The sequence below is a fragment of the Pararge aegeria genome, chromosome 22, assembly GCF_905163445.1.
Source record: "Pararge aegeria chromosome 22, ilParAegt1.1, whole genome shotgun sequence".
NCBI lineage: Eukaryota > Metazoa > Arthropoda > Insecta > Lepidoptera > Nymphalidae > Pararge > Pararge aegeria.
The window spans coordinates 14,943,959-14,970,745 of NC_053201.1; the positions used below are offsets into that span (position 1 = coordinate 14,943,959).

The 26,787-nt window shown below is 37.4% G+C and overlaps 3 protein-coding genes across 3 annotated transcripts; all 3 read right to left on the reverse strand.

Annotated features, from left to right (window-relative positions):
• Window positions 1-6,606: 6,606 nt before the first annotated feature.
• LOC120633575 (myosin-2-like) lies at window positions 6,607-7,470 on the reverse strand (the record flags this gene model as incomplete). The annotated part of the gene is made up of 1 exon (XM_039903784.1): window positions 6,607-7,470. A coding segment is annotated over exon 1 (864 nt), but the record flags the coding sequence as incomplete, so codon positions are not given.
• A 4,588-nt stretch (window positions 7,471-12,058) lies between these two features.
• LOC120633577 (myosin-2-like) lies at window positions 12,059-12,922 on the reverse strand (the record flags this gene model as incomplete). The annotated part of the gene is made up of 1 exon (XM_039903785.1): window positions 12,059-12,922. A coding segment is annotated over exon 1 (864 nt), but the record flags the coding sequence as incomplete, so codon positions are not given.
• An 8,854-nt stretch (window positions 12,923-21,776) lies between these two features.
• On the reverse strand, window positions 21,777-22,640 carry LOC120633578 (myosin-2-like; the record flags this gene model as incomplete). The annotated part of the gene is made up of 1 exon (XM_039903786.1): window positions 21,777-22,640. A coding segment is annotated over exon 1 (864 nt), but the record flags the coding sequence as incomplete, so codon positions are not given.
• Window positions 22,641-26,787: the final 4,147 nt, after the last annotated feature.

The following is a 26,787-nucleotide window of genomic DNA, read 5'->3' on the forward strand; positions in this document are numbered from 1 at the left end:
GCGCCGCGCCACTACTATATGGGGCGAAGGTGCGAAGTCGACGGCGACGACAAAGTACCGAGTCTAAGGAGACTGATGGCGGCGCCACACAGTGGCGTTATGTCTCTATAAAAGTGGTGGTCTTTTATTATGTTATTTATTAATGGTATTATTTTAATATCATATCAATATTGTACCCCGCACAGGGGGGAGGTACGGGTAGGTAGTGACGAAAAATAACGATACGGGACTCTTACGAGGTCTCGCAATCGGAATGAGTACACTTTAAATATTTTAACGAGGTAAAATTTAAGGGCATTGAGGGTCTGGTGCCAGTGGTGGTTGATTAGATCCACACACTATACTTTTTATAATTATGTGGCGTTATGTCTCTATAAAAGTGGTGGTCTTTTATTATGTTATTTATTAATGGTATTTTTTTAATATCATATCAATATTGTACCCCGCACGGGGGGAGGTAGGGGGGTAGGTAGTGACGAAAAATAACGATACGGGACTCTTACGAGGTCTCGTAATCGGAATGAGTTTCTGCGACTACCATTGTTTGTCGCGGGTAACGGGGAATCAGGGTTCGATTCCGGTGTGGGAGCCTGAGAAACTGCTACCACATCCAAGGAAGGCAGCAGGCGCGCAAATTACCCACTCCCTGCACGGGGGGGGAGGTACGGGTAGGTAGTGACGAAAAATAACGATACGGGACTCTTACGAGGTCTCGTCATCGAATAATCAATACACGAATTGCCCACACACTTGTAAATATAGACGCGCAAGATCGTTACACGAACCGCTTACCATTATAGTAAACTACTATGCAAACACACATAACATATACGCAATAAGGGAGCTTTAAATTGGAGATTTTACCCTACCACACCCGTCTGTCTCATTTTGAAAACTATTCAAAATAATTGCTATTTTTCATTCTCATTCAAATATAAATAATAGTAAATAATATATAATTTTTGACTGAACTGAACCCAAGTGCCCGGCCTGTGGCCGGGCACCCCTCGTATTCATGTTCTAACCTAACCTAACCTAAATCTAGTTTTGACACCTTTAGACTTTAGATTCAAGATTTAATGTGAATATATGCATTAATAAAAACTCATTACTATTTTAATACTAGTTATGCTGCTGTTGATGCACTGATGAAAGCCAGATAGCTAGATCAGTGTTTAGTTAGTCGTAGTTGCCGGTGGGCTGAGGTCTAAAGGAATCCAAACTAGTTTTAAAAGGTTTGGATAGGTTAGGTTAGGTTAGAACATGAATAAGACGGGTGCCCGGCCGCAGGCCGGTCACTTAGGTTCAGTTCCGTTTAAAAAAAAAAAAACAAAAAACAAAACGTACCAATACAAAGTACTCTTATTCATATTAGAAGATATTGTAAAATAACAATTAATTTAATTTTTTTTTTTTTTTTTTTCACTTACACATTAGGCCCGTCGCGCCGCGCCACTACTATATGGGGCGAAGGTGCGAAGTCGACGGCGACGACAAAGTACCGAGTCTAAGGAGACTGATGGCGGCGCCACACAGTGGCGTTATGTCTCTATAAAAGTGGTGGTCTTTTATTATGTTATTTATTAATGGTATTATTTTAATATCATATCAATATTGTACCCCGCACAGGGGGGAGGTACGGGTAGGTAGTGACGAAAAATAACGATACGGGACTCTTACGAGGTCTCGCAATCGGAATGAGTACACTTTAAATATTTTAACGAGGTAAAATTTAAGGGCATTGAGGGTCTGGTGCCAGTGGTGGTTGATTAGATCCACACACTATACTTTTTATAATTATGTGGCGTTATGTCTCTATAAAAGTGGTGGTCTTTTATTATGTTATTTATTAATGGTATTTTTTTAATATCATATCAATATTGTACCCCGCACGGGGGGAGGTAGGGGGTAGGTAGTGACGAAAAATAACGATACGGGACTCTTACGAGGTCTCGTAATCGGAATGAGTTTCTGCGACTACCATTGTTTGTCGCGGGTAACGGGGAATCAGGGTTCGATTCCGGTGAGGGAGCCTGAGAAACTGCTACCACATCCAAGGAAGGCAGCAGGCGCGCAAATTACCCACTCCCTGCACGGGGGGGGAGGTACGGGTAGGTAGTGACGAAAAATAACGATACGGGACTCTTACGAGGTCTCGCAATCGGAATGAGTACACTTTAAATATTTTAACGAGGTAAAATTTAAGGGCATTGAGGGTCTGGTGCCAGTGGTGGTTGATTAGATCCACACACTATACTTTTTATAATTATGTGGCGTTATGTCTCTATAAAAGTGGTGGTCTTTTATTATGTTATTTATTAATGGTATTTTTTTAATATCATATCAATATTGTACCCCGCACGGGGGGAGGTAGGGGGGTAGGTAGTGACGAAAAATAACGATACGGGACTCTTACGAGGTCTCGTAATCGGAATGAGTTTCTGCGACTACCATTGTTTGTCGCGGGTAACGGGGAATCAGGGTTCGATTCCGGTGAGGGAGCCTGAGAAACTGCTACCACATCCAAGGAAGGCAGCAGGCGCGCAAATTACCCACTCCCTGCACGGGGGGGGAGGTACGGGTAGGTAGTGACGAAAAATAACGATACGGGACTCTTACGAGGTCTCGTCATCGAATAATCAATACACGAACTGCCCACACACTTGTAAATATAGACGCGCAAGATCGTTACACGAACCGCTTACCATTATAGTAAACTACTATGCAAACACACATAACATATACGCAATAAGGGAACTTTAAATTGGAGATTTTACCCTACCACACCCGTCTGTCTCATTTTGAAAACTATTCAAAATAATTGCTATTTTTCATTCTCATTCAAATATAAATAATAGTAAATAATATATAATTTTTGACTGAACTGAACCCAAGTGCCCGGCCTGTGGCCGGGCACCCCTCGTATTCATGTTCTAACCTAACCTAAACTAAATCTAGTTTTGACACCTTTAGACTTTAGATTCAAGATTTAATGTGAATATATGCATTAATAAAAACTCATTACTATTTTAATACTAGTTATGCTGCTGTTGATGCACTGATGAAAGCCAGATAGCTAGATCAGTGTTTAGTTAGTCGTAGTTGCCGGTGGGCTGAGGTCTAAAGGAATCCAAACTAGTTTAAAAAGGTTTGGATAGGTTAGGTTAGGTTAGAACATGAATAAGACGGGTGCCCGGCCGCAGGCCGGTCACTTAGGTTCAGTTCCGTTTAAAAAAAAAAAACAAAAAACAAAACGTACCAATACAAAGTACTCTTATTCATATTAGAAGATATTGTAAAATAACAATTAATTTAATTTTTTTTTTTTTTTTTTTCACTTACACATTAGGCCCGTCGCGCCGCGCCACTACTATATGGGGCGAAGGTGCGAAGTCGACGGCGACGACAAAGTACCGAGTCTAAGGAGACTGATGGCGGCGCCACGCAGTGGCGTTATGTCTCTATAAAAGTGGTGGTCTTTTATTATGTTATTTATTAATGGTATTATTTTAATATCATATCAATATTGTACCCCGCACAGGGGGGAGGTACGGGTAGGTAGTGACGAAAAATAACGATACGGGACTCTTACGAGGTCTCGCAATCGGAATGAGTACACTTTAAATATTTTAACGAGGTAAAATTTAAGGGCATTGAGGGTCTGGTGCCAGTGGTGGTTGATTAGATCCACACACTATACTTTTTATAATTATGTGGCGTTATGTCTCTATAAAAGTGGTGGTCTTTTATTATGTTATTTATTAATGGTATTTTTTGAATATCATATCAATATTGTACCCCGCACGGGGGGAGGTAGGGGGGTAGGTAGTGACGAAAAATAACGATACGGGACTCTTACGAGGTCTCGTAATCGGAATGAGTTTCTGCGACTACCATTGTTTGTCGCGGGTAACGGGGAATCAGGGTTCGATTCCGGTGAGGGAGCCTGAGAAACTGCTACCACATCCAAGGAAGGCAGCAGGCGCGCAAATTACCCACTCCCTGCACGGGGGGGAGGTACGGGTAGGTAGTGACGAAAAATAACGATACGGGACTCTTACGAGGTCTCGTCATCGAATAATCAATACACGAACTGCCCACACACTTGTAAATATAGACGCGCAAGATCGTTACACGAACCGCTTACCATTATAGTAAACTACTATGCAAACACACATAACATATACGCAATAAGGGAGCTTTAAATTGGAGATTTTACCCTACCACACCCGTCTGTCTCATTTTGAAAACTATTCAAAATAATTGCTATTTTTCATTCAAATTCAAATATAAATAATAGTAAATAATATATAATTTTTGACTGAACTGAACCCAAGTGCCCGGCCTGTGGCCGGGCACCCCTCGTATTCATGTTCTAACCTAACCTAACCTAAATCTAGTTTTGACACCTTTAGACTTTAGATTCAAGATTTAATGTGAATATATGCATTAATAAAAACTCATTACTATTTTAATACTAGTTATGCTGCTGTTGATGCACTGATGAAAGCCAGATAGCTAGATCAGTGTTTAGTTAGTCGTAGTTGCCGGTGGGCTGAGGTCTAAAGGAATCCAAACTAGTTTTAAAAGGTTTGGATAGGTTAGGTTAGGTTAGAGCATGAACCTAAGGAAAGGAAAAGGTTCGGAAGGCAGATTCTACCGAGAAAAAGCCGGCAAGAAACTCAGCAGTTGCTCTTTTCCAACATCAAAAATTTACATTTTATATTTTAACATTCATTTTTCTATCTTGTGAGAGATGAAAGCGGAGCCGGATGCTTCCAAGCAACCTTGTCATTAAGAAACTCATCAATTGTATAATAACCTCGCTGTAATAAATGTGTTTTAACACATTATTTAAACTTATGGATTGGTAGGTCCAAAATTACCTTAGGAATCATATTATAAAAGCGTATACTCAATCCCACAAATGACTTCTGCACCTTTCGCAGACGATATGCAGATGTCACTAATTTATCATTAGTAATCTATATGTTTGAAATTGAATATTTTGTTAAATTCATTTTCTATAATATTAAAGAGCGTACCATAAATGCTGTCAGGATGACCGTTCTTAAAGACAAGGGCAGGAATTTTGGATGATATTTCACCTTTGAATCGCGTCAATTTGCTCTTAGTTATCGGCCTACACTTGACGATATGTTTATCTTTGTTTATATTATTCAAAACAGTAATTTGTTGGCCACAATGATCTGATCTTAAGTTGGTTATTATCGATTTACCTAAGATATCACAGTTGAGAAAAATATTATCTAAACACGATGCTGAGGTTGCTGTGATTCTAGTAGGTTCCCTAAAAGCATAATTTAAATTAAAACATTTAAATAAGTTTAGCAACCTAGTCGTAGTTGCATTACTAAGTAAAATATCAACATTAAAATCCCCGCATACTATTGCTTTTTTTGTGGATACAGACAATCGCTTAAGCACATCTTCCATTACATCCTCAAAAAGGCTAAAATCACCTGAGGGGGGACGATATATACACACTATTATAAATCGCTCCAGCTCCACACAAGATAGTTCTACAGTGCGTTCAACAGAAAGACTAACTATGTCTTTTCGCTCCTTACAAGTTATATTATTGTGTACAAAAATTAAAGACCCACCATGAATTGCAGTCCTTCTGAAGAACACACTTGACATTTTGAAATTCCTTAAGATAACTGCTGGATGTGCACCAGTGAGCCAATGCTCAGTAATACACAGAATGTGTATATTGAGTTTTTCCACAAACAGTTCTATTTCAATTTCTTTGCTGGTTAAGCTCTGTATATTTTGATGTACAATGTTCATATTGGAGAGCTTCTCCGTTGTCTGGCTATCTAGTTTAAATAATTATAAGAAATTTTCTTAGTACTTGAACAAGTACTTGGGTCATTATCAGAAATATTGGTACCTAAAGTACAATTTGTAAAGTTGTCAATAGACTTAGTTACAACACTTGTAACTGTATCATTTAAATTGTAAGCTAATAATGAGGCTATATGTTGCTTACATTTTTTTGACAGATAAAAAGTATGCCTAGTCAATAACAGTGGTGAAATAAATTTATTCACATCAAAATAAAAAACGGCCTCACTATGACGGCATGTCAAGTTATAAATTAATAAATTTAAATTATAAATTTGCTTATTTCGCTTAGAACTAAGTGTGCCACAGTACGGAAAGGCACACATAACAAATCTACATTTAGATTTTTCATGCAAAGCCAGCAATTTTTCTACACATCTTATAATTTGTGTCTTTTTTACATTTAAGCTGTCTCCTAACAAAAATATAACATTTTTATTTACATCTAAACTGTCTATGTTCAAACTATCAATAAGATAGTCTAAATTAGCCCCCCGGTGAACATCTATTAGTCACTGAGTGATCTAGGTAACAGTTCATAATAGGACCAAAACCTTTACCTAGCTTGTCTGAAATTACTAAAGTGTGTTTTTTATGCTTACTTGATAAATTATAATCTAAGGATGTAGTGACAGGAATAATACTTTCACACTGCTCTTGGCAGGTCTCTAGCTTATTAGAGGACAAAATACTACTACTTAAGTCTAGGTTAGCCGTAGGTATATCTTGAGAACATTGACATTTATTTGCCAATGACTCAAAACGAGCCCTATTGTAGGTACCTAGAGCTAACAACTCATCAGCTGCCAGAATTTGTTCATCAATCTGCTTTTTTGACAGCTCATATTTAATAGTCATAGTTTTAAGTGAGTCTTCCAGCTGTTGAATAACATCATTTAAGGTTTGGATTTCACTCTCATATTTTTCCCTGCTACTTTGAAAAGAAAGAGAAAAGGTATTTAACTTATTTAACAAAACTGAACGTTCTTTTCTTAGTATCAGGTTTTCACTGCTTTTCTTCTGGTTTTTTACTAATTTTTGAGTTTTCTTTATTATTTTACTAATTCTAATGTATTTTTTTATTTTATTGTGGCTATTTAAAAAGGGGAGATCTATTTGAGGCTTGGTTTTTTTAACACAAGGGCTATCACAAGTCAGATCGATGCACACTGGCATTGTTGAGGATGAAGTAAGTAGTTCATCATACAAGTTATTTGTTGATTGCATTTCAACATTTTGTAATTGTGACTGAAGGTCATCAATAGTTTTATGTGCGCTACATAATTCACCCTCCAACATAGTAATTCTTCCTAAAGCTTCATCATAAGTAGATATGCATTGGTTAAAAGAACGCACTGCCTCCTGGAGTTGGTTGCGCTCCTCTAAGACCAGAGTGTGAGCGCTATGTAGGTCAGCTAGTTCACCCTTTAGCTGGGAGTTCTTGGCAATAATTGATCTCATTTCCACTTCACTGTCATCTTGTTCCCTCATTAAATCAGCATTTAGTTGTTTCAGTGACTTTAGTTCACTGAGGGCATTTTTAAGTTTTAATTGCTCTTGCAATGCAGCCGCTCTTCTGGTTAGCATTGTTGGCATCATTTTATAGCACTTCGCCCTGAAACACAGCAAACAGTATATGTGAGTGAAGGAAATTAGATAACCTACAGAAGAAAGAGAAAAGGATCAAAAATATATGTATATATATTATGAAAAAGTTATAGGAAATAGAGATAAATACTAAGGAATATTACAGATAGTATACTAGGAAATACAATAACATACTAATTAGGGATATCTTTAAGTGATAGAAATAGCAATTTTAGCAAAGAAAACTTTGAATCACAACTTGTAAAATAAGGTTTATTTGGTTGTGTATTTTTGTCTGAGACAGTTTAATTAATTCTTCAACTATACTTCCACAAATCCGTCAAGTAAAGCGAGAATGAGTCTGTCTAAGTGTGTGGAGGGACGTCTCTCGTGAGTGTTACGAGAATAACATAATAAAACAAAAATTTGAAGTAGGGAATTGGTTATCAACTAGGATATTGTTATGGCAGTGTTATTAACATAAGAAAAATGAAAGCAATACTCCCCAGGTACATCCCATGGACGTAAAATGTACGTCGTTTGCTTATAACAGTCGTTGGATTTTGAAATCCCGTTGTACGAAACCTCCTGTCAGACGGATTTTCGATTTACGTGGTTTATATGGTCACTGTGTAATACACGAACTGCCCACACACTTGTAAATATAGACGCGCAAGATCGTTACACGAACCGCTTACCATTATAGTAAACTACTATGCAAACACACATAACATATACGCAATAAGGGAGCTTTAAATTGGAGATTTTACCCTACCACACCCGTCTGTCTCATTTTGAAAACTATTCAAAATAATTGCTATTTTTCATTCTCATTCAAATATAAATAATAGTAAATAATATATAATTTTTGACTGAACTGAACCCAAGTGCCCGGCCTGTGGCCGGGCACCCCTCGTATTCATGTTCTAACCTAACCTAACCTAAATCTAGTTTTGACACCTTTAGACTTTAGATTCAAGATTTAATGTGAATATATGCATTAATAAAAACTCATTACTATTTTAATACTAGTTATGCTGCTGTTGATGCACTGATGAAAGCCAGATAGCTAGATCAGTGTTTAGTTAGTCGTAGTTGCCGGTGGGCTGAGGTCTAAAGGAATCCAAACTAGTTTTAAAAGGTTTGGATAGGTTAGGTTAGGTTAGAACATGAATAAGACGGGTGCCCGGCCGCAGGCCGGTCACTTAGGTTCAGTTCCGTTTAAAAAAAAAAAAACAAAAAACAAAACGTACCAATACAAAGTACTCTTATTCATATTAGAAGATATTGTAAAATAACAATTAATTTAATTTTTTTTTTTTTTTTTTTCACTTACACATTAGGCCCTTCGCGCCGCGCCACTACTATATGGGGCGAAGGTGCGAAGTCGACGGCGACGACAAAGTACCGAGTCTAAGGAGACTGATGGCGGCGCCACACAGTGGCGTTATGTCTCTATAAAAGTGGTGGTCTTTTATTATGTTATTTATTAACGGTATTATTTTAATATCATATCAATATTGTACCCCGCACAGGGGGGAGGTACGGGTAGGTAGTGACGAAAAATAACGATACGGGACTCTTACGAGGTCTCGCAATCGGAATGAGTACACTTTAAATATTTTAACGAGGTAAAATTTAAGGGCATTGAGGGTCTGGTGCCAGTGGTGGTTGATTAGATCCACACACTATACTTTTTATAATTATGTGGCGTTATGTCTCTATAAAAGTGGTGGTCTTTTATTATGTTATTTATTAATGGTATTTTTTTAATATCATATCAATATTGTACCCCGCACGGGGGGAGGTAGGGGGGTAGGTAGTGACGAAAAATAACGATACGGGACTCTTACGAGGTCTCGTAATCGGAATGAGTTTCTGCGACTACCATTGTTTGTCGCGGGTAACGGGGAATCAGGGTTCGATTCCGGTGAGGGAGCCTGAGAAACTGCTACCACATCCAAGGAAGGCAGCAGGCGCGCAAATTACCCACTCCCTGCACGGGGGGGAGGTACGGGTAGGTAGTGACGAAAAATAACGATACGGGACTCTTACGAGGTCTCGTCATCGAATAATCAATACACGAACTGCCCACACACTTGTAAATATAGACGCGCAAGATCGTTACACGAACCGCTTACCATTATAGTAAACTACTATGCAAACACACATAACATATACGCAATAAGGGAGCTTTAAATTGGAGATTTTACCCTACCACACCCGTCTGTCTCATTCTGAAAACTATTCAAAATAATTGCTATTTTTCATTCTCATTCAAATATAAATAATAGTAAATAATATATAATTTTTGACTGAACTGAACCCAAGTGCCCGGCCTGTGGCCGGGCACCCCTCGTATTCATGTTCTAACCTAACCTAACCTAAATCTAGTTTTGACACCTTTAGACTTTAGATTCAAGATTTAATGTGAATATATGCATTAATAAAAACTCATTACTATTTTAATACTAGTTATGCTGCTGTTGATGCACTGATGAAAGCCAGATAGCTAGATCAGTGTTTAGTTAGTCGTAGTTGCCGGTGGGCTGAGGTCTAAAGGAATCCAAACTAGTTTTAAAAGGTTTGGATAGGTTAGGTTAGGTTAGAGCATGAACCTAAGGAAAGGGAAAGGTTCGGAAGGCAGATTCTACCGAGAAAAAGCCGGCAAGAAACTCAGCAGTTGCTCTTTTCCAACATCAAAAATTTACATTTTATATTTTAACATTCATTTTTCTATCTTGTGAGAGATGAAAGCGGAGCCGGATGCTTCCAAGCAACCTTGTCATTAAGAAACTCATCAATTGTATAATAACCTCGCTGTAATAAATGTGTTTTAACACATTATTTAAACTTATGGATTGGTAGGTCCAAAATTACCTTAGGAATCATATTATAAAAGCGTATACTCAATCCCACAAATGACTTCTGCACCTTTCGCAGACGATATGCAGATGTCACTAATTTATCATTAGTAATCTATATGTTTGAAATTGAATATTTTGTTAAATTCATTTTCTATAATATTAAAGAGCGTACCATAAATGCTGTCAGGATGACCGTTCTTAAAGACAAGGGCAGGAATTTTGGATGATATTTCACCTTTGAATCGCGTCAATTTGCTCTTAGTTATCGGCCTACACTTGACGATATGTTTATCTTTGTTTATATTATTCAAAACAGTAATTTGTTGGCCACAATGATCTGATCTTAAGTTGGTTATTATCGATTTACCTAAGATATCACAGTTGAGAAAAATATTATCTAAACACGATGCTGAGGTTGCTGTGATTCTAGTAGGTTCACTAAAAGCATAATTTAAATTAAAACATTTAAATAAGTTTAGCAACCTAGTCGTAGTTGCATTACTAAGTAAAATATCAACATTAAAATCCCCGCATACTATTGCTTTTTTTGTGGATACAGACAATCGCTTAAGCACATCTTCCATTACATCCTCAAAAAGGCTAAAATCACCTGAGGGGGGACGATATATACACACTATTATAAATCGCTCCAGCTCCACACAAGATAGTTCTACAGTGCGTTCAACAGAAAGACTAACTATGTCTTTTCGCTCCTTACAAGTTATATTATTGTGTACAAAAATTAAAGACCCACCATGAATTGCAGTCCTTCTGAAGAACACACTTGACATTTTGAAATTCCTTAAGATAACTGCTGGATGTGCACCAGTGAGCCAATGCTCAGTAATACACAGAATGTGTATATTGAGTTTTTCCACAAACAGTTCTATTTCAATTTCTTTGCTGGTTAAGCTCTGTATATTTTGATGTACAATGTTCATATTGGAGAGCTTCTCCGTTGTCTGGCTATCTAGTTTAAATAATTATAAGAAATTTTCTTAGTACTTGAACAAGTACTTGGGTCATTATCAGAAATATTGGTACCTAAAGTACAATTTGTAAAGTTGTCAATAGACTTAGTTACAACACTTGTAACTGTATCATTTAAATTGTAAGCTAATAATGAGGCTATATGTTGCTTACATTTTTTTGACAGATAAAAAGTATGCCTAGTCAATAACAGTGGTGAAATAAATTTATTCACATCAAAATAAAAAACGGCCTCACTATGACGGCATGTCAAGTTATAAATTAATAAATTTAAATTATAAATTTGCTTATTTCGCTTAGAACTAAGTGTGCCACAGTACGGAAAGGCACACATAACAAATCTACATTTAGATTTTTCATGCAAAGCCAGCAATTTTTCTACACATCTTATAATTTGTGTCTTTTTTACATTTAAGCTGTCTCCTAACAAAAATATAACATTTTTATTTACATCTAAACTGTCTATGTTCAAACTATCAATAAGATAGTCTAAATTAGCCCCCCGGTGAACATCTATTAGTCACTGAGTGATCTAGGTAACAGTTCATAATAGGACCAAAACCTTTACCTAGCTTGTCTGAAATTACTAAAGTGTGTTTTTTATGCTTACTTGATAAATTATAATCTAAGGATGTAGTGACAGGAATAATACTTTCACACTGCTCTTGGCAGGTCTCTAGCTTATTAGAGGACAAAATACTACTACTTAAGTCTAGGTTAGCCGTAGGTATATCTTGAGAACATTGACATTTATTTGCCAATGACTCAAAACGAGCCCTATTGTAGGTACCTAGAGCTAACAACTCATCAGCTGCCAGAATTTGTTCATCAATCTGCTTTTTTGACAGCTCATATTTAATAGTCATAGTTTTAAGTGAGTCTTCCAGCTGTTGAATAACATCATTTAAGGTTTGGATTTCACTCTCATATTTTTCCCTGCTACTTTGAAAAGAAAGAGAAAAGGTATTTAACTTATTTAACAAAACTGAACGTTCTTTTCTTAGTATCAGGTTTTCACTGCTTTTCTTCTGGTTTTTTACTAATTTTTGAGTTTTCTTTATTATTTTACTAATTCTAATGTATTTTTTTATTTTATTGTGGCTATTTAAAAAGGGGAGATCTATTTGAGGCTTGGTTTTTTTAACACAAGGGCTATCACAAGTCAGATCGATGCACACTGGCATTGTTGAGGATGAAGTAAGTAGTTCATCATACAAGTTATTTGTTGATTGCATTTCAACATTTTGTAATTGTGACTGAAGGTCATCAATAGTTTTATGTGCGCTACATAATTCACCCTCCAACATAGTAATTCTTCCTAAAGCTTCATCATAAGTAGATATGCATTGGTTAAAAGAACGCACTGCCTCCTGGAGTTGGTTGCGCTCCTCTAAGACCAGAGTGTGAGCGCTATGTAGGTCAGCTAGTTCACCCTTTAGCTGGGAGTTCTTGGCAATAATTGATCTCATTTCCACTTCACTGTCATCTTGTTCCCTCATTAAATCAGCATTTAGTTGTTTCAGTGACTTTAGTTCACTGAGGGCATTTTTAAGTTTTAATTGCTCTTGCAATGCAGCCGCTCTTCTGGTTAGCATTGTTGGCATCATTTTATAGCACTTCGCCCTGAAACACAAACACAGCAAACAGTATATGTGAGTGAAGGAAATTAGATAACCTACAGAAGAAAGAGAAAAGGATCAAAAATATATGTATATATATTATGAAAAAGTTATAGGAAATAGAGATAAATACTAAGGAATATTACAGATAGTATACTAGGAAATACAATAACATACTAATTAGGGATATCTTTAAGTGATAGAAATAGCAATTTTAGCAAAGAAAACTTTGAATCACAACTTGTAAAATAAGGTTTATTTGGTTGTGTATTTTTGTCTGAGACAGTTTAATTAATTCTTCAACTATACTTCCACAAATCCGTCAAGTAAAGCGAGAATGAGTCTGTCTAAGTGTGTGGAGGGACGTCTCTCGTGAGTGTTACGAGAATAACAAAATAAAACAAAAATTTGAAGTAGGAATTGGTTATCAACTAGGATATTGTTATGGCAGTGTTATTAACATAAGAAAAATGAAAGCAATACTCCCCAGGTACATCCCATGGACGTAAAATGTACGTCGTTTGCTTATAACAGTCGTTGGATTTTGAAATCCCGTTGTACGAAACCTCCTGTCAGACGATTTCGATTTACGTGGTTTATATGGTCACTGTGTAATACACGAACTGCCCACACACTTGTAAATATAGACGCGCAAGATCGTTACACGAACCGCTTACCATTATAGTAAACTACTATGCAAACACACATAACATATACGCAATAAGGGAACTTTCAATTAGAGATTTTACCCTACCACACCCGTCTGTCTCATTTTGAAAACTATTCAAAATAATTGCTATTTTTCATTCTCATTCAAATATAAATAATAGTAAATAATATATAATTTTTGACTGAACTGAACCCAAGTGCCCGGCCTGTGGCCGGGCACCCCTCGTATTCATGTTCTAACCTAACCTAACCTAAATCTAGTTTTGACACCTTTAGACTTTAGATTCAAGATTTAATGTGAATATATGCATTAATAAAAACTCATTACTATTTTAATACTAGTTATGCTGCTGTTGATGCACTGATGAAAGCCAGATAGCTAGATCAGTGTTTAGTTAGTCGTAGTTGCCGGTGGGCTGAGGTCTAAAGGAATCCAAACTAGTTTTAAAAGGTTTGGATAGGTTAGGTTAGGTTAGAACATGAATAAGACGGGTGCCCGGCCGCAGGCCGGTCACTTAGGTTCAGTTCCGTTTAAAAAAAAAAAAACAAAAAACAAAACGTACCAATACAAAGTACTCTTATTCATATTAGAAGATATTGTAAAATAACAATTAATTTAATTTTTTTTTTTTTTTTTTCACTTACACATTAGGCCCGTCGCGCCGCGCCACTACTATATGGGGCGAAGGTGCGAAGTCGACGGCGACGACAAAGTACCGAGTCTAAGGAGACTGATGGCGGCGCCACACAGTGGCGTTATGTCTCTATAAAAGTGGTGGTCTTTTATTATGTTATTTATTAATGGTATTATTTTAATATCATATCAATATTGTACCCCGCACAGGGGGGAGGTACGGGTAGGTAGTGACGAAAAATAACGATACGGGACTCTTACGAGGTCTCGCAATCGGAATGAGTACACTTTAAATATTTTAACGAGGTAAAATTTAAGGGCATTGAGGGTCTGGTGCCAGTGGTGGTTGATTAGATCCACACACTATACTTTTTATAATTATGTGGCGTTATGTCTCTATAAAAGTGGTGGTCTTTTATTATGTTATTTATTAATGGTATTTTTTTAATATCATATCAATATTGTACCCCGCACGGGGGGAGGTAGGGGGGTAGGTAGTGACGAAAAATAACGATACGGGACTCTTACGAGGTCTCGTAATCGGAATGAGTTTCTGCGACTACCATTGTTTGTCGCGGGTAACGGGGAATCAGGGTTCGATTCCGGTGAGGGAGCCTGAGAAACTGCTACCACATCCAAGGAAGGCAGCAGAGGTACGGGTAGGTAGTGACGAAAAATAACGATACGGGACTCTTACGAGGTCTCGTCATCGAATAATCAATACACGAACTGCCCACACACTTGTAAATATAGACGCGCAAGATCGTTACACGAACCGCTTACCATTATAGTAAACTACTATGCAAACACACATAACATATACGCAATAAGGGAACTTTAAATTGGAGATTTTACCCTACCACACCCGTCTGTCTCATTTTGAAAACTATTCAAATAATTGCTATTTTTCATTCTCATTCAAATATAAATAATAGTAAATAATATATAATTTTTGACTGAACTGAACCCAAGTGCCCGGCCTGTGGCCGGGCACCCCTCGTATTCATGTTCTAACCTAACCTAACCTAAATCTAGTTTTGACACCTTTAGACTTTAGATTCAAGATTTAATGTGAATATATGCATTAATAAAAACTCATTACTATTTTAATACTAGTTATGCTGCTGTTGATGCACTGATGAAAGCCAGATAGCTAGATCAGTGTTTAGTTAGTCGTAGTTGCCGGTGGGCTGAGGTCTAAAGGAATCCAACTAGTTTTAAAAGGTTTGGATAGGTTAGGTTAGGTTAGAACATGAATAAGACGGGTGCCCGGCCGCAGGCCGGTCACTTAGGTTCAGTTCCGTTTAAAAAAAAAAAACAAAAAACAAAACGTACCAATACAAAGTACTCTTATTCATATTAGAAGATATTGTAAAATAACAATTAATTTAATTTTTTTTTTTTTTTTTTTCACTTACACATTAGGCCCGTCGCGCCGCGCCACTACTATATGGGGCGAAGGTGCGAAGTCGACGGCGACGACAAAGTACCGAGTCTAAGGAGACTGATGGCGGCGCCACACAGTGGCGTTATGTCTCTATAAAAGTGGTGGTCTTTTATTATGTTATTTATTAATGGTATTATTTTAATATCATATCAATATTGTACCCCGCACAGGGGGGAGGTACGGGTAGGTAGTGACGAAAAATAACGATACGGGACTCTTACGAGGTCTCGCAATCGGAATGAGTACACTTTAAATATTTTAACGAGGTAAAATTTAAGGGCATTGAGGGTCTGGTGCCAGTGGTGGTTGATTAGATCCACACACTATACTTTTTATAATTATGTGGCGTTATGTCTCTATAAAAGTGGTGGTCTTTTATTATGTTATTTATTAATGGTATTTTTTTAATATCATATCAATATTGTACCCCGCACGGGGGGAGGTAGGGGGGTAGGTAGTGACGAAAAATAACGATACGGGACTCTTACGAGGTCTCGTAATCGGAATGAGTTTCTGCGACTACCATTGTTTGTCGCGGGTAACGGGGAATCAGGGTTCGATTCCGGTGAGGGAGCCTGAGAAACTGCTACCACATCCAAGGAAGGCAGCAGAGGTACGGGTAGGTAGTGACGAAAAATAACGATACGGGACTCTTACGAGGTCTCGTCATCGAATAATCAATACACGAACTGCCCACACACTTGTAAATATAGACGCGCAAGATCGTTACACGAACCGCTTACCATTATAGTAAACTACTATGCAAACACACATAACATATACGCAATAAGGGAACTTTAAATTGGAGATTTTACCCTACCACACCCGTCTGTCTCATTTTGAAAACTATTCAAAATAATTGCTATTTTTCATTCTCATTCAAATATAAATAATAGTAAATAATATATAATTTTTGACTGAACTGAACCCAAGTGCCCGGCCTGTGGCCGGGCACCCCTCGTATTCATGTTCTAACCTAACCTAACCTAAATCTAGTTTTGACACCTTTAGACTTTAGATTCAAGATTTAATGTGAATATATGCATTAATAAAAATCATTACTATTTTAATACTAGTTATGCTGCTGTTGATGCACTGATGAAAGCCAGATAGCTAGATCAGTGTTTAGTTAGTCGTAGTTGCCGGTGGGCTGAGGTCTAAAGGAATCCAAACTAGTTTTAAAAGGTTTGGATAGGTTAGGTTAGGTTAGAACATGAATAAGACGGGTGCCCGGCCGCAGGCCGGTCACTTAGGTTCAGTTCCGTTTAAAAAAAAAAAACAAAAAACAAAACGTACCAATACAAAGTACTCTTATTCATATTAGAAGATATTGTAAAATAACAATTAATTTAATTTTTTTTTTTTTTTTTTTCACTTACACATTAGGCCCGTCGCGCCGCGCCACTACTATATGGGGCGAAGGTGCGAAGTCGACGGCGACGACAAAGTACCGAGTCTAAGGAGACTGATGGCGGCGCCACACAGTGGCGTTATGTCTCTATAAAAGTGGTGGTCTTTTATTATGTTATTTATTAATGGTATTATTTTAATATCATATCAATATTGTACCCCGCACAGGGGGGAGGTACGGGTAGGTAGTGACGAAAAATAACGATACGGGACTCTTACGAGGTCTCGCAATCGGAATGAGTACACTTTAAATATTTTAACGAGGTAAAATTTAAGGGCATTGAGGGTCTGGTGCCAGTGGTGGTTGATTAGATCCACACACTATACTTTTTATAATTATGTGGCGTTATGTCTCTATAAAAGTGGTGGGCTTTTATTATGTTATTTATTAATGGTATTTTTTTAATATCATATCAATATTGTACCCCGCACGGGGGGAGGTAGGGGGGTAGGTAGCGACGAAAAATAACGATACTGGACTCTTACGAGGTCTCGTAATCGGAATGAGTTTCTGCGACTACCATTGTTTGTCGCGGGTAACGGGGAATCAGGGTTCGATTCCGGTGAGGGAGCCTGAGAAACTGCTACCACATCCAAGGAAGGCAGCAGGCGCGCAAATTACCCACTCCCTGCACGGGGGGGGAGGTACGGGTAGGTAGTGACGAAAAATAACGATACGGGACTCTTACGAGGTCTCGTCATCGAATAATCCATACACGAACTGCCCACACACTTGTAAATATAGACGCGCAAGATCGTTACACGAACCGCTTACCATTATAGTAAACTACTATGCAAACACACATAACATATACGCAATAAGGGAACTTTAAATTGGAGATTTTACCCTACCACACCCGTCTGTCTCATTCTGAAAACTATTCAAAATAATTGCTATTTTTCATTCTCATTCAAATATAAATAATAGTAAATAATATATAATTTTCGACTGAACTGAACCCAAGTGCCCGGCCTGTGGCCGGGCACCCCTCGTATTCATGTTCTAACCTAACCTAACCTAAATCTAGTTTTGACACCTTTAGACTTTAGATTCAAGATTTAATGTGAATATATGCATTAATAAAAACTCATTACTATTTTAATACTAGTTATGCTGCTGTTGATGCACTGATGAAAGCCAGATAGCTAGATCAGTGTTTAGTTAGTCGTAGTTGCCGGTGGGCTGAGGTCTAAAGGAATCCAAACTAGTTTTAAAAGGTTTGGATAGGTTAGGTTAGGTTAGAACATGAATAAGACGGGTGCCCGGCCGCAGGCCGGTCACTTAGGTTCAGTTCCGTTTAAAAAAAAAAAAAACAAAAAACAAAACGTACCAATACAAAGTACTCTTATTCATATTAGAAGATATTGTAAAATAACAATTAATTTAATTTTTTTTTTTTTTTTTTTCACTTACACATTAGGCCCGTCGCGCCGCGCCACTACTATATGGGGCGAAGGTGCGAAGTCGACGGCGACGACAAAGTACCGAGTCTAAGGAGACTGATGGCGGCGCCACACAGTGGCGTTATGTCTCTATAAAAGTGGTGGTCTTTTATTATGTTATTTATTAATGGTATTATTTTAATATCATATCAATATTGTACCCCGCACAGGGGGGAGGTACGGGTAGGTAGTGACGAAAAATAACGATACGGGACTCTTACGAGGTCTCGCAATCGGAATGAGTACACTTTAAATATTTTAACGAGGTAAAATTTAAGGGCATTGAGGGTCTGGTGCCAGTGGTGGTTGATTAGATCCACACACTATACTTTTTATAATTATGTGGCGTTATGTCTCTATAAAAGTGGTGGTCTTTTATTATGTTATTTATTAATGGTATTTTTTTAATATCATATCAATATTGTACCCCGCACGGGGGGGGGAGGTAGGGGGGTAGGTAGTGACGAAAAATAACGATACGGGACTCTTACGAGGTCTCGTAATCGGAATGAGTTTCTGCGACTACCATTGTTTGTCGCGGGTAACGGGGAATCAGGGTTCGATTCCGGTGAGGGAGCCTGAGAAACTGCTACCACATCCAAGGAAGGCAGCAGGCGCGCAAATTACCCACTCCCTGCACGGGGGGGGAGGTACGGGTAGGTAGTGACGAAAAATAACGATACGGGACTCTTACGAGGTCTCGTCATCGAATAATCAATACACGAACTGCCCACACACTTGTAAATATAGACGCGCAAGATCGTTACACGAACCGCTTACCATTATAGTAAACTACTATGCAAACACACATAACATATACGCAATAAGGGAACTTTAAATTGGAGATTTTACCCTACCACACCCGTCTGTCTCATTTTGAAAACTATTCAAAATAATTGCTATTTTTCATTCTCATTCAAATATAAATAATAGTAAATAATATATAATTTTTGACTGAACTGAACCCAAGTGCCCGGCCTGTGGCCGGGCACCCCTCGTATTCATGTTCTAACCTAACCTAACCTAAATCTAGTTTTGACACCTTTAGACTTTAGATTCAAGATTTAATGTGAATATATGCATTAATAAAAACTCATTACTATTTTAATACTAGTTATGCTGCTGTTGATGCACTGATGAAAGCCAGATAGCTAGATCAGTGTTTAGTTAGTCGTAGTTGCCGGTGGGCTGAGGTCTAAAGGAATCCAAACTAGTTTTAAAAGGTTTGGATAGGTTAGGTTAGGTTAGAGCATGAACCTAAGGAAAGGAAAAGGTTCGGAAGGCAGATTCTACCGAGAAAAAGCCGGCAAGAAACTCAGCAGTTGCTCTTTTCCAACATCAAAAATTTACATTTTATATTTTAACATTCATTTTTCTATCTTGTGAGAGATGAAAGCGGAGCCGGATGCTTCCAAGCAACCTTGTCATTAAGAAACTCATCAATTGTATAATAACCTCGCTGTAATAAATGTGTTTTAACACATTATTTAAACTTATGGATTGGTAGGTCCAAAATTACCTTAGGAATCATATTATAAAAGCGTATACTCAATCCCACAAATGACTTCTGCACCTTTCGCAGACGATATGCAGATGTCACTAATTTATCATTAGTAATCTATATGTTTGAAATTGAATATTTTGTTAAATTCATTTTCTATAATATTAAAGAGCGTACCATAAATGCTGTCAGGATGACCGTTCTTAAAGACAAGGGCAGGAATTTTGGATGATATTTCACCTTTGAATCGCGTCAATTTGCTCTTAGTTATCGGCCTACACTTGACGATATGTTTATCTTTGTTTATATTATTCAAAACAGTAATTTGTTGGCCACAATGATCTGATCTTAAGTTGGTTATTATCGATTTACCTAAGATATCACAGTTGAGAAAAATATTATCTAAACACGATGCTGAGGTTGCTGTGATTCTAGTAGGTTCACTAAAAGCATAATTTAAATTAAAACATTTAAATAAGTTTAGCAACCTAGTCGTAGTTGCATTACTAAGTAAAATATCAACATTAAAATCCCCGCATACTATTGCTTTTTTTGTGGATACAGACAATCGCTTAAGCACATCTTCCATTACATCCTCAAAAAGGCTAAAATCACCTGAGGGGGGACGATATATACACACTATTATAAATCGCTCCAGCTCCACACAAGATAGTTCTACAGTGCGTTCAACAGAAAGACTAACTATGTCTTTTCGCTCCTTACAAGTTATATTATTGTGTACAAAAATTAAAGACCCACCATGAATTGCAGTCCTTCTGAAGAACACACTTGACATTTTGAAATTCCTTAAGATAACTGCTGGATGTGCACCAGTGAGCCAATGCTCAGTAATACACAGAATGTGTATATTGAGTTTTTCCACAAACAGTTCTATTTCAATTTCTTTGCTGGTTAAGCTCTGTATATTTTGATGTACAATGTTCATATTGGAGAGCTTCTCCGTTGTCTGGCTATCTAGTTTAAATAATTATAAGAAATTTTCTTAGTACTTGAACAAGTACTTGGGTCATTATCAGAAATATTGGTACCTAAAGTACAATTTGTAAAGTTGTCAATAGACTTAGTTACAACACTTGTAACTGTATCATTTAAATTGTAAGCTAATAATGAGGCTATATGTTGCTTACATTTTTTTGACAGATAAAAAGTATGCCTAGTCAATAACAGTGGTGAAATAAATTTATTCACATCAAAATAAAAAACGGCCTCACTATGACGGCATGTCAAGTTATAAATTAATAAATTTAAATTATAAATTTGCTTATTTCGCTTAGAACTAAGTGTGCCACAGTACGGAAAGGCACACATAACAAATCTACATTTAGATTTTTCATGCAAAGCCAGCAATTTTTCTACACATCTTATAATTTGTGTCTTTTTTACATTTAAGCTGTCTCCTAACAAAAATATAACATTTTTATTTACATCTAAACTGTCTATGTTCAAACTATCAATAAGATAGTCTAAATTAGCCCCCCGGTGAACATCTATTAGTCACTGAGTGATCTAGGTAACAGTTCATAATAGGACCAAAACCTTTACCTAGCTTGTCTGAAATTACTAAAGTGTGTTTTTTATGCTTACTTGATAAATTATAATCTAAGGATGTAGTGACAGGAATAATACTTTCACACTGCTCTTGGCAGGTCTCTAGCTTATTAGAGGACAAAATACTACTACTTAAGTCTAGGTTAGCCGTAGGTATATCTTGAGAACATTGACATTTATTTGCCAATGACTCAAAACGAGCCCTATTGTAGGTACCTAGAGCTAACAACTCATCAGCTGCCAGAATTTGTTCATCAATCTGCTTTTTTGACAGCTCATATTTAATAGTCATAGTTTTAAGTGAGTCTTCCAGCTGTTGAATAACATCATTTAAGGTTTGGATTTCACTCTCATATTTTTCCCTGCTACTTTGAAAAGAAAGAGAAAAGGTATTTAACTTATTTAACAAAACTGAACGTTCTTTTCTTAGTATCAGGTTTTCACTGCTTTTCTTCTGGTTTTTTACTAATTTTTGAGTTTTCTTTATTATTTTACTAATTCTAATGTATTTTTTTATTTTATTGTGGCTATTTAAAAAGGGGAGATCTATTTGAGGCTTGGTTTTTTTAACACAAGGGCTATCACAAGTCAGATCGATGCACACTGGCATTGTTGAGGATGAAGTAAGTAGTTCATCATACAAGTTATTTGTTGATTGCATTTCAACATTTTGTAATTGTGACTGAAGGTCATCAATAGTTTTATGTGCGCTACATAATTCACCCTCCAACATAGTAATTCTTCCTAAAGCTTCATCATAAGTAGATATGCATTGGTTAAAAGAACGCACTGCCTCCTGGAGTTGGTTGCGCTCCTCTAAGACCAGAGTGTGAGCGCTATGTAGGTCAGCTAGTTCACCCTTTAGCTGGGAGTTCTTGGCAATAATTGATCTCATTTCCACTTCACTGTCATCTTGTTCCCTCATTAAATCAGCATTTAGTTGTTTCAGTGACTTTAGTTCACTGAGGGCATTTTTAAGTTTTAATTGCTCTTGCAATGCAGCCGCTCTTCTGGTTAGCATTGTTGGCATCATTTTATAGCACTTCGCCCTGAAACACAGCAAACAGTATATGTGAGTGAAGGAAATTAGATAACCTACAGAAGAAAGAGAAAAGGATCAAAAATATATGTATATATATTATGAAAAAGTTATAGGAAATAGAGATAAATACTAAGGAATATTACAGATAGTATACTAGGAAATACAATAACATACTAATTAGGGATATCTTTAAGTGATAGAAATAGCAATTTTAGCAAAGAAAACTTTGAATCACAACTTGTAAAATAAGGTTTATTTGGTTGTGTATTTTTGTCTGAGACAGTTTAATTAATTCTTCAACTATACTTCCACAAATCCGTCAAGTAAAGCGAGAATGAGTCTGTCTAAGTGTGTGGAGGGACGTCTCTCGTGAGTGTTACGAGAATAACAAAATAAAACAAAAATTTGAAGTAGGGAATTGGTTATCAACTAGGATATTGTTATGGCAGTGTTATTAACATAAGAAAAATGAAAGCAATACTCCCCAGGTACATCCCATGGACGTAAAATGTACGTCGTTTGCTTATAACAGTCGTTGGATTTTGAAATCCCGTTGTACGAAACCTCCTGTCAGACGGATTTTCGATTTACGTGGTTTATATGGTCACTGTGTAATACACGAACTGCCCACACACTTGTAAATATAGACGCGCAAGATCGTTACACGAACCGCTTACCATTATAGTAAACTACTATGCAAACACACATAACATATACGCAATAAGGGAACTTTCAATTAGAGATTTTACCCTACCACACCCGTCTGTCTCATTTTGAAAACTATTCAAAATAATTGCTATTTTTCATTCTCATTCAAATATAAATAATAGTAAATAATATATAATTTTTGACTGAACTGAACCCAAGTGCCCGGCCTGTGGCCGGGCACCCCTCGTATTCATGTTCTAACCTAACCTAACCTAAATCTAGTTTTGACACCTTTAGACTTTAGATTCAAGATTTAATGTGAATATATGCATTAATAAAAACTCATTACTATTTTAATACTAGTTATGCTGCTGTTGATGCACTGATGAAAGCCAGATAGCTAGATCAGTGTTTAGTTAGTCGTAGTTGCCGGTGGGCTGAGGTCTAAAGGAATCCAAACTAGTTTTAAAAGGTTTGGATAGGTTAGGTTAGGTTAGAACATGAATAAGACGGGTGCCCGGCCGCAGGCCGGTCACGTAGGTTCAGTTCCGTTTAAAAAAAAAAAAACAAAAAACAAAACGTACCAATACAAAGTACTCTTATTCATATTAGAAGATATTGTAAAATAACAATTAATTTAATTTTTTTTTTTTTTTTTTTCACTTACACATTAGGCCCGTCGCGCCGCGCCACTACTATATGGGGCGAAGGTGCGAAGTCGACGGCGACGACAAAGTACCGAGTCTAAGGAGACTGATGGCGGCGCCACACAGTGGCGTTATGTCTCTATAAAAGTGGTGGTCTTTTATTATGTTATTTATTAATGGTATTATTTTAATATCATATCAATATTGTACCCCGCACAGGGGGGAGGTACGGGTAGGTAGTGACGAAAAATAACGATACGGGACTCTTACGAGGTCTCGCAATCGGAATGAGTACACTTTAAATATTTTAACGAGGTAAAATTTAAGGGCATTGAGGGTCTGGTGCCAGTGGTGGTTGATTAGATCCACACACTATACTTTTTATAATTATGTGGCGTTATGTCTCTATAAAAGTGGTGGTCTTTTATTATGTTATTTATTAATGGTATTTTTTTAATATCATATCAATATTGTACCCCGCACGGGGGGAGGTAGGGGGGTAGGTAGTGACGAAAAATAACGATACGGGACTCTTACGAGGTCTCGTAATCGGAATGAGTTTCTGCGACTACCATTGTTTGTCGCGGGTAACGGGGAATCAGGGTTCGATTCCGGTGAGGGAGCCTGAGAAACTGCTACCACATCCAAGGAAGGCAGCAGAGGTACGGGTAGGTAGTGACGAAAAATAACGATACGGGACTCTTACGAGGTCTCGTCATCGAATAATCAATACACGAACTGCCCACACACTTGTAAATATAGACGCGCAAGATCGTTACACGAACCGCTTACCATTATAGTAAACTACTATGCAAACACACATAACATATACGCAATAAGGGAACTTTAAATTGGAGATTTTACCCTACCACACCCGTCTGTCTCATTTTGAAAACTATTCAAAATAATTGCTATTTTTCATTCTCATTCAAATATAAATAATAGTAAATAATATATAATTTTTGACTGAACTGAACCCAAGTGCCCGGCCTGTGGCCGGGCACCCCTCGTATTCATGTTCTAACCTAACCTAACCTAAATCTAGTTTTGACACCTTTAGACTTTAGATTCAAGATTTAATGTGAATATATGCATTAATAAAAACTCATTACTATTTTAATACTAGTTATGCTGCTGTTGATGCACTGATGAAAGCCAGATAGCTAGATCAGTGTTTAGTTAGTCGTAGTTGCCGGTGGGCTGAGGTCTAAAGGAATCCAAACTAGTTTTAAAAGGTTTGGATAGGTTAGGTTAGGTTAGAACATGAATAAGACGGGTGCCCGGCCGCAGGCCGGTCACTTAGGTTCAGTTCCGTTTAAAAAAAAAAAACAAAAAACAAAACGTACCAATACAAAGTACTCTTATTCATATTAGAAGATATTGTAAAATAACAATTAATTTAATTTTTTTTTTTTTTTTTTTCACTTACACATTAGGCCCGTCGCGCCGCGCCACTACTATATGGGGCGAAGGTGCGAAGTCGACGGCGACGACAAAGTACCGAGTCTAAGGAGACTGATGGCGGCGCCACACAGTGGCGTTATGTCTCTATAAAAGTGGTGGTCTTTTATTATGTTATTTATTAATGGTATTATTTTAATATCATATCAATATTGTACCCCGCACAGGGGGGAGGTACGGGTAGGTAGTGACGAAAAATAACGATACGGGACTCTTACGAGGTCTCGCAATCGGAATGAGTACACTTTAAATATTTTAACGAGGTAAAATTTAAGGGCATTGAGGGTCTGGTGCCAGTGGTGGTTGATTAGATCCACACACTATACTTTTTATAATTATGTGGCGTTATGTCTCTATAAAAGTGGTGGGCTTTTATTATGTTATTTATTAATGGTATTTTTTTAATATCATATCAATATTGTACCCCGCACGGGGGGAGGTAGGGGGGTAGGTAGCGACGAAAAATAACGATACTGGACTCTTACGAGGTCTCGTAATCGGAATGAGTTTCTGCGACTACCATTGTTTGTCGCGGGTAACGGGGAATCAGGGTTCGATTCCGGTGAGGGAGCCTGAGAAACTGCTACCACATCCAAGGAAGGCAGCAGGCGCGCAAATTACCCACTCCCTGCACGGGGGGGGAGGTACGGGTAGGTAGTGACGAAAAATAACGATACGGGACTCTTACGAGGTCTCGTCATCGAATAATCCATACACGAACTGCCCACACACTTGTAAATATAGACGCGCAAGATCGTTACACGAACCGCTTACCATTATAGTAAACTACTATGCAAACACACATAACATATACGCAATAAGGGAACTTTAAATTGGAGATTTTACCCTACCACACCCGTCTGTCTCATTCTGAAAACTATTCAAAATAATTGCTATTTTTCATTCTCATTCAAATATAAATAATAGTAAATAATATATAATTTTCGACTGAACTGAACCCAAGTGCCCGGCCTGTGGCCGGGCACCCCTCGTATTCATGTTCTAACCTAACCTAACCTAAATCTAGTTTTGACACCTTTAGACTTTAGATTCAAGATTTAATGTGAATATATGCATTAATAAAAACTCATTACTATTTTAATACTAGTTATGCTGCTGTTGATGCACTGATGAAAGCCAGATAGCTAGATCAGTGTTTAGTTAGTCGTAGTTGCCGGTGGGCTGAGGTCTAAAGGAATCCAAACTAGTTTTAAAAGGTTTGGATAGGTTAGGTTAGGTTAGAACATGAATAAGACGGGTGCCCGGCCGCAGGCCGGTCACTTAGGTTCAGTTCCGTTTAAAAAAAAAAAAAACAAAAAACAAAACGTACCAATACAAAGTACTCTTATTCATATTAGAAGATATTGTAAAATAACAATTAA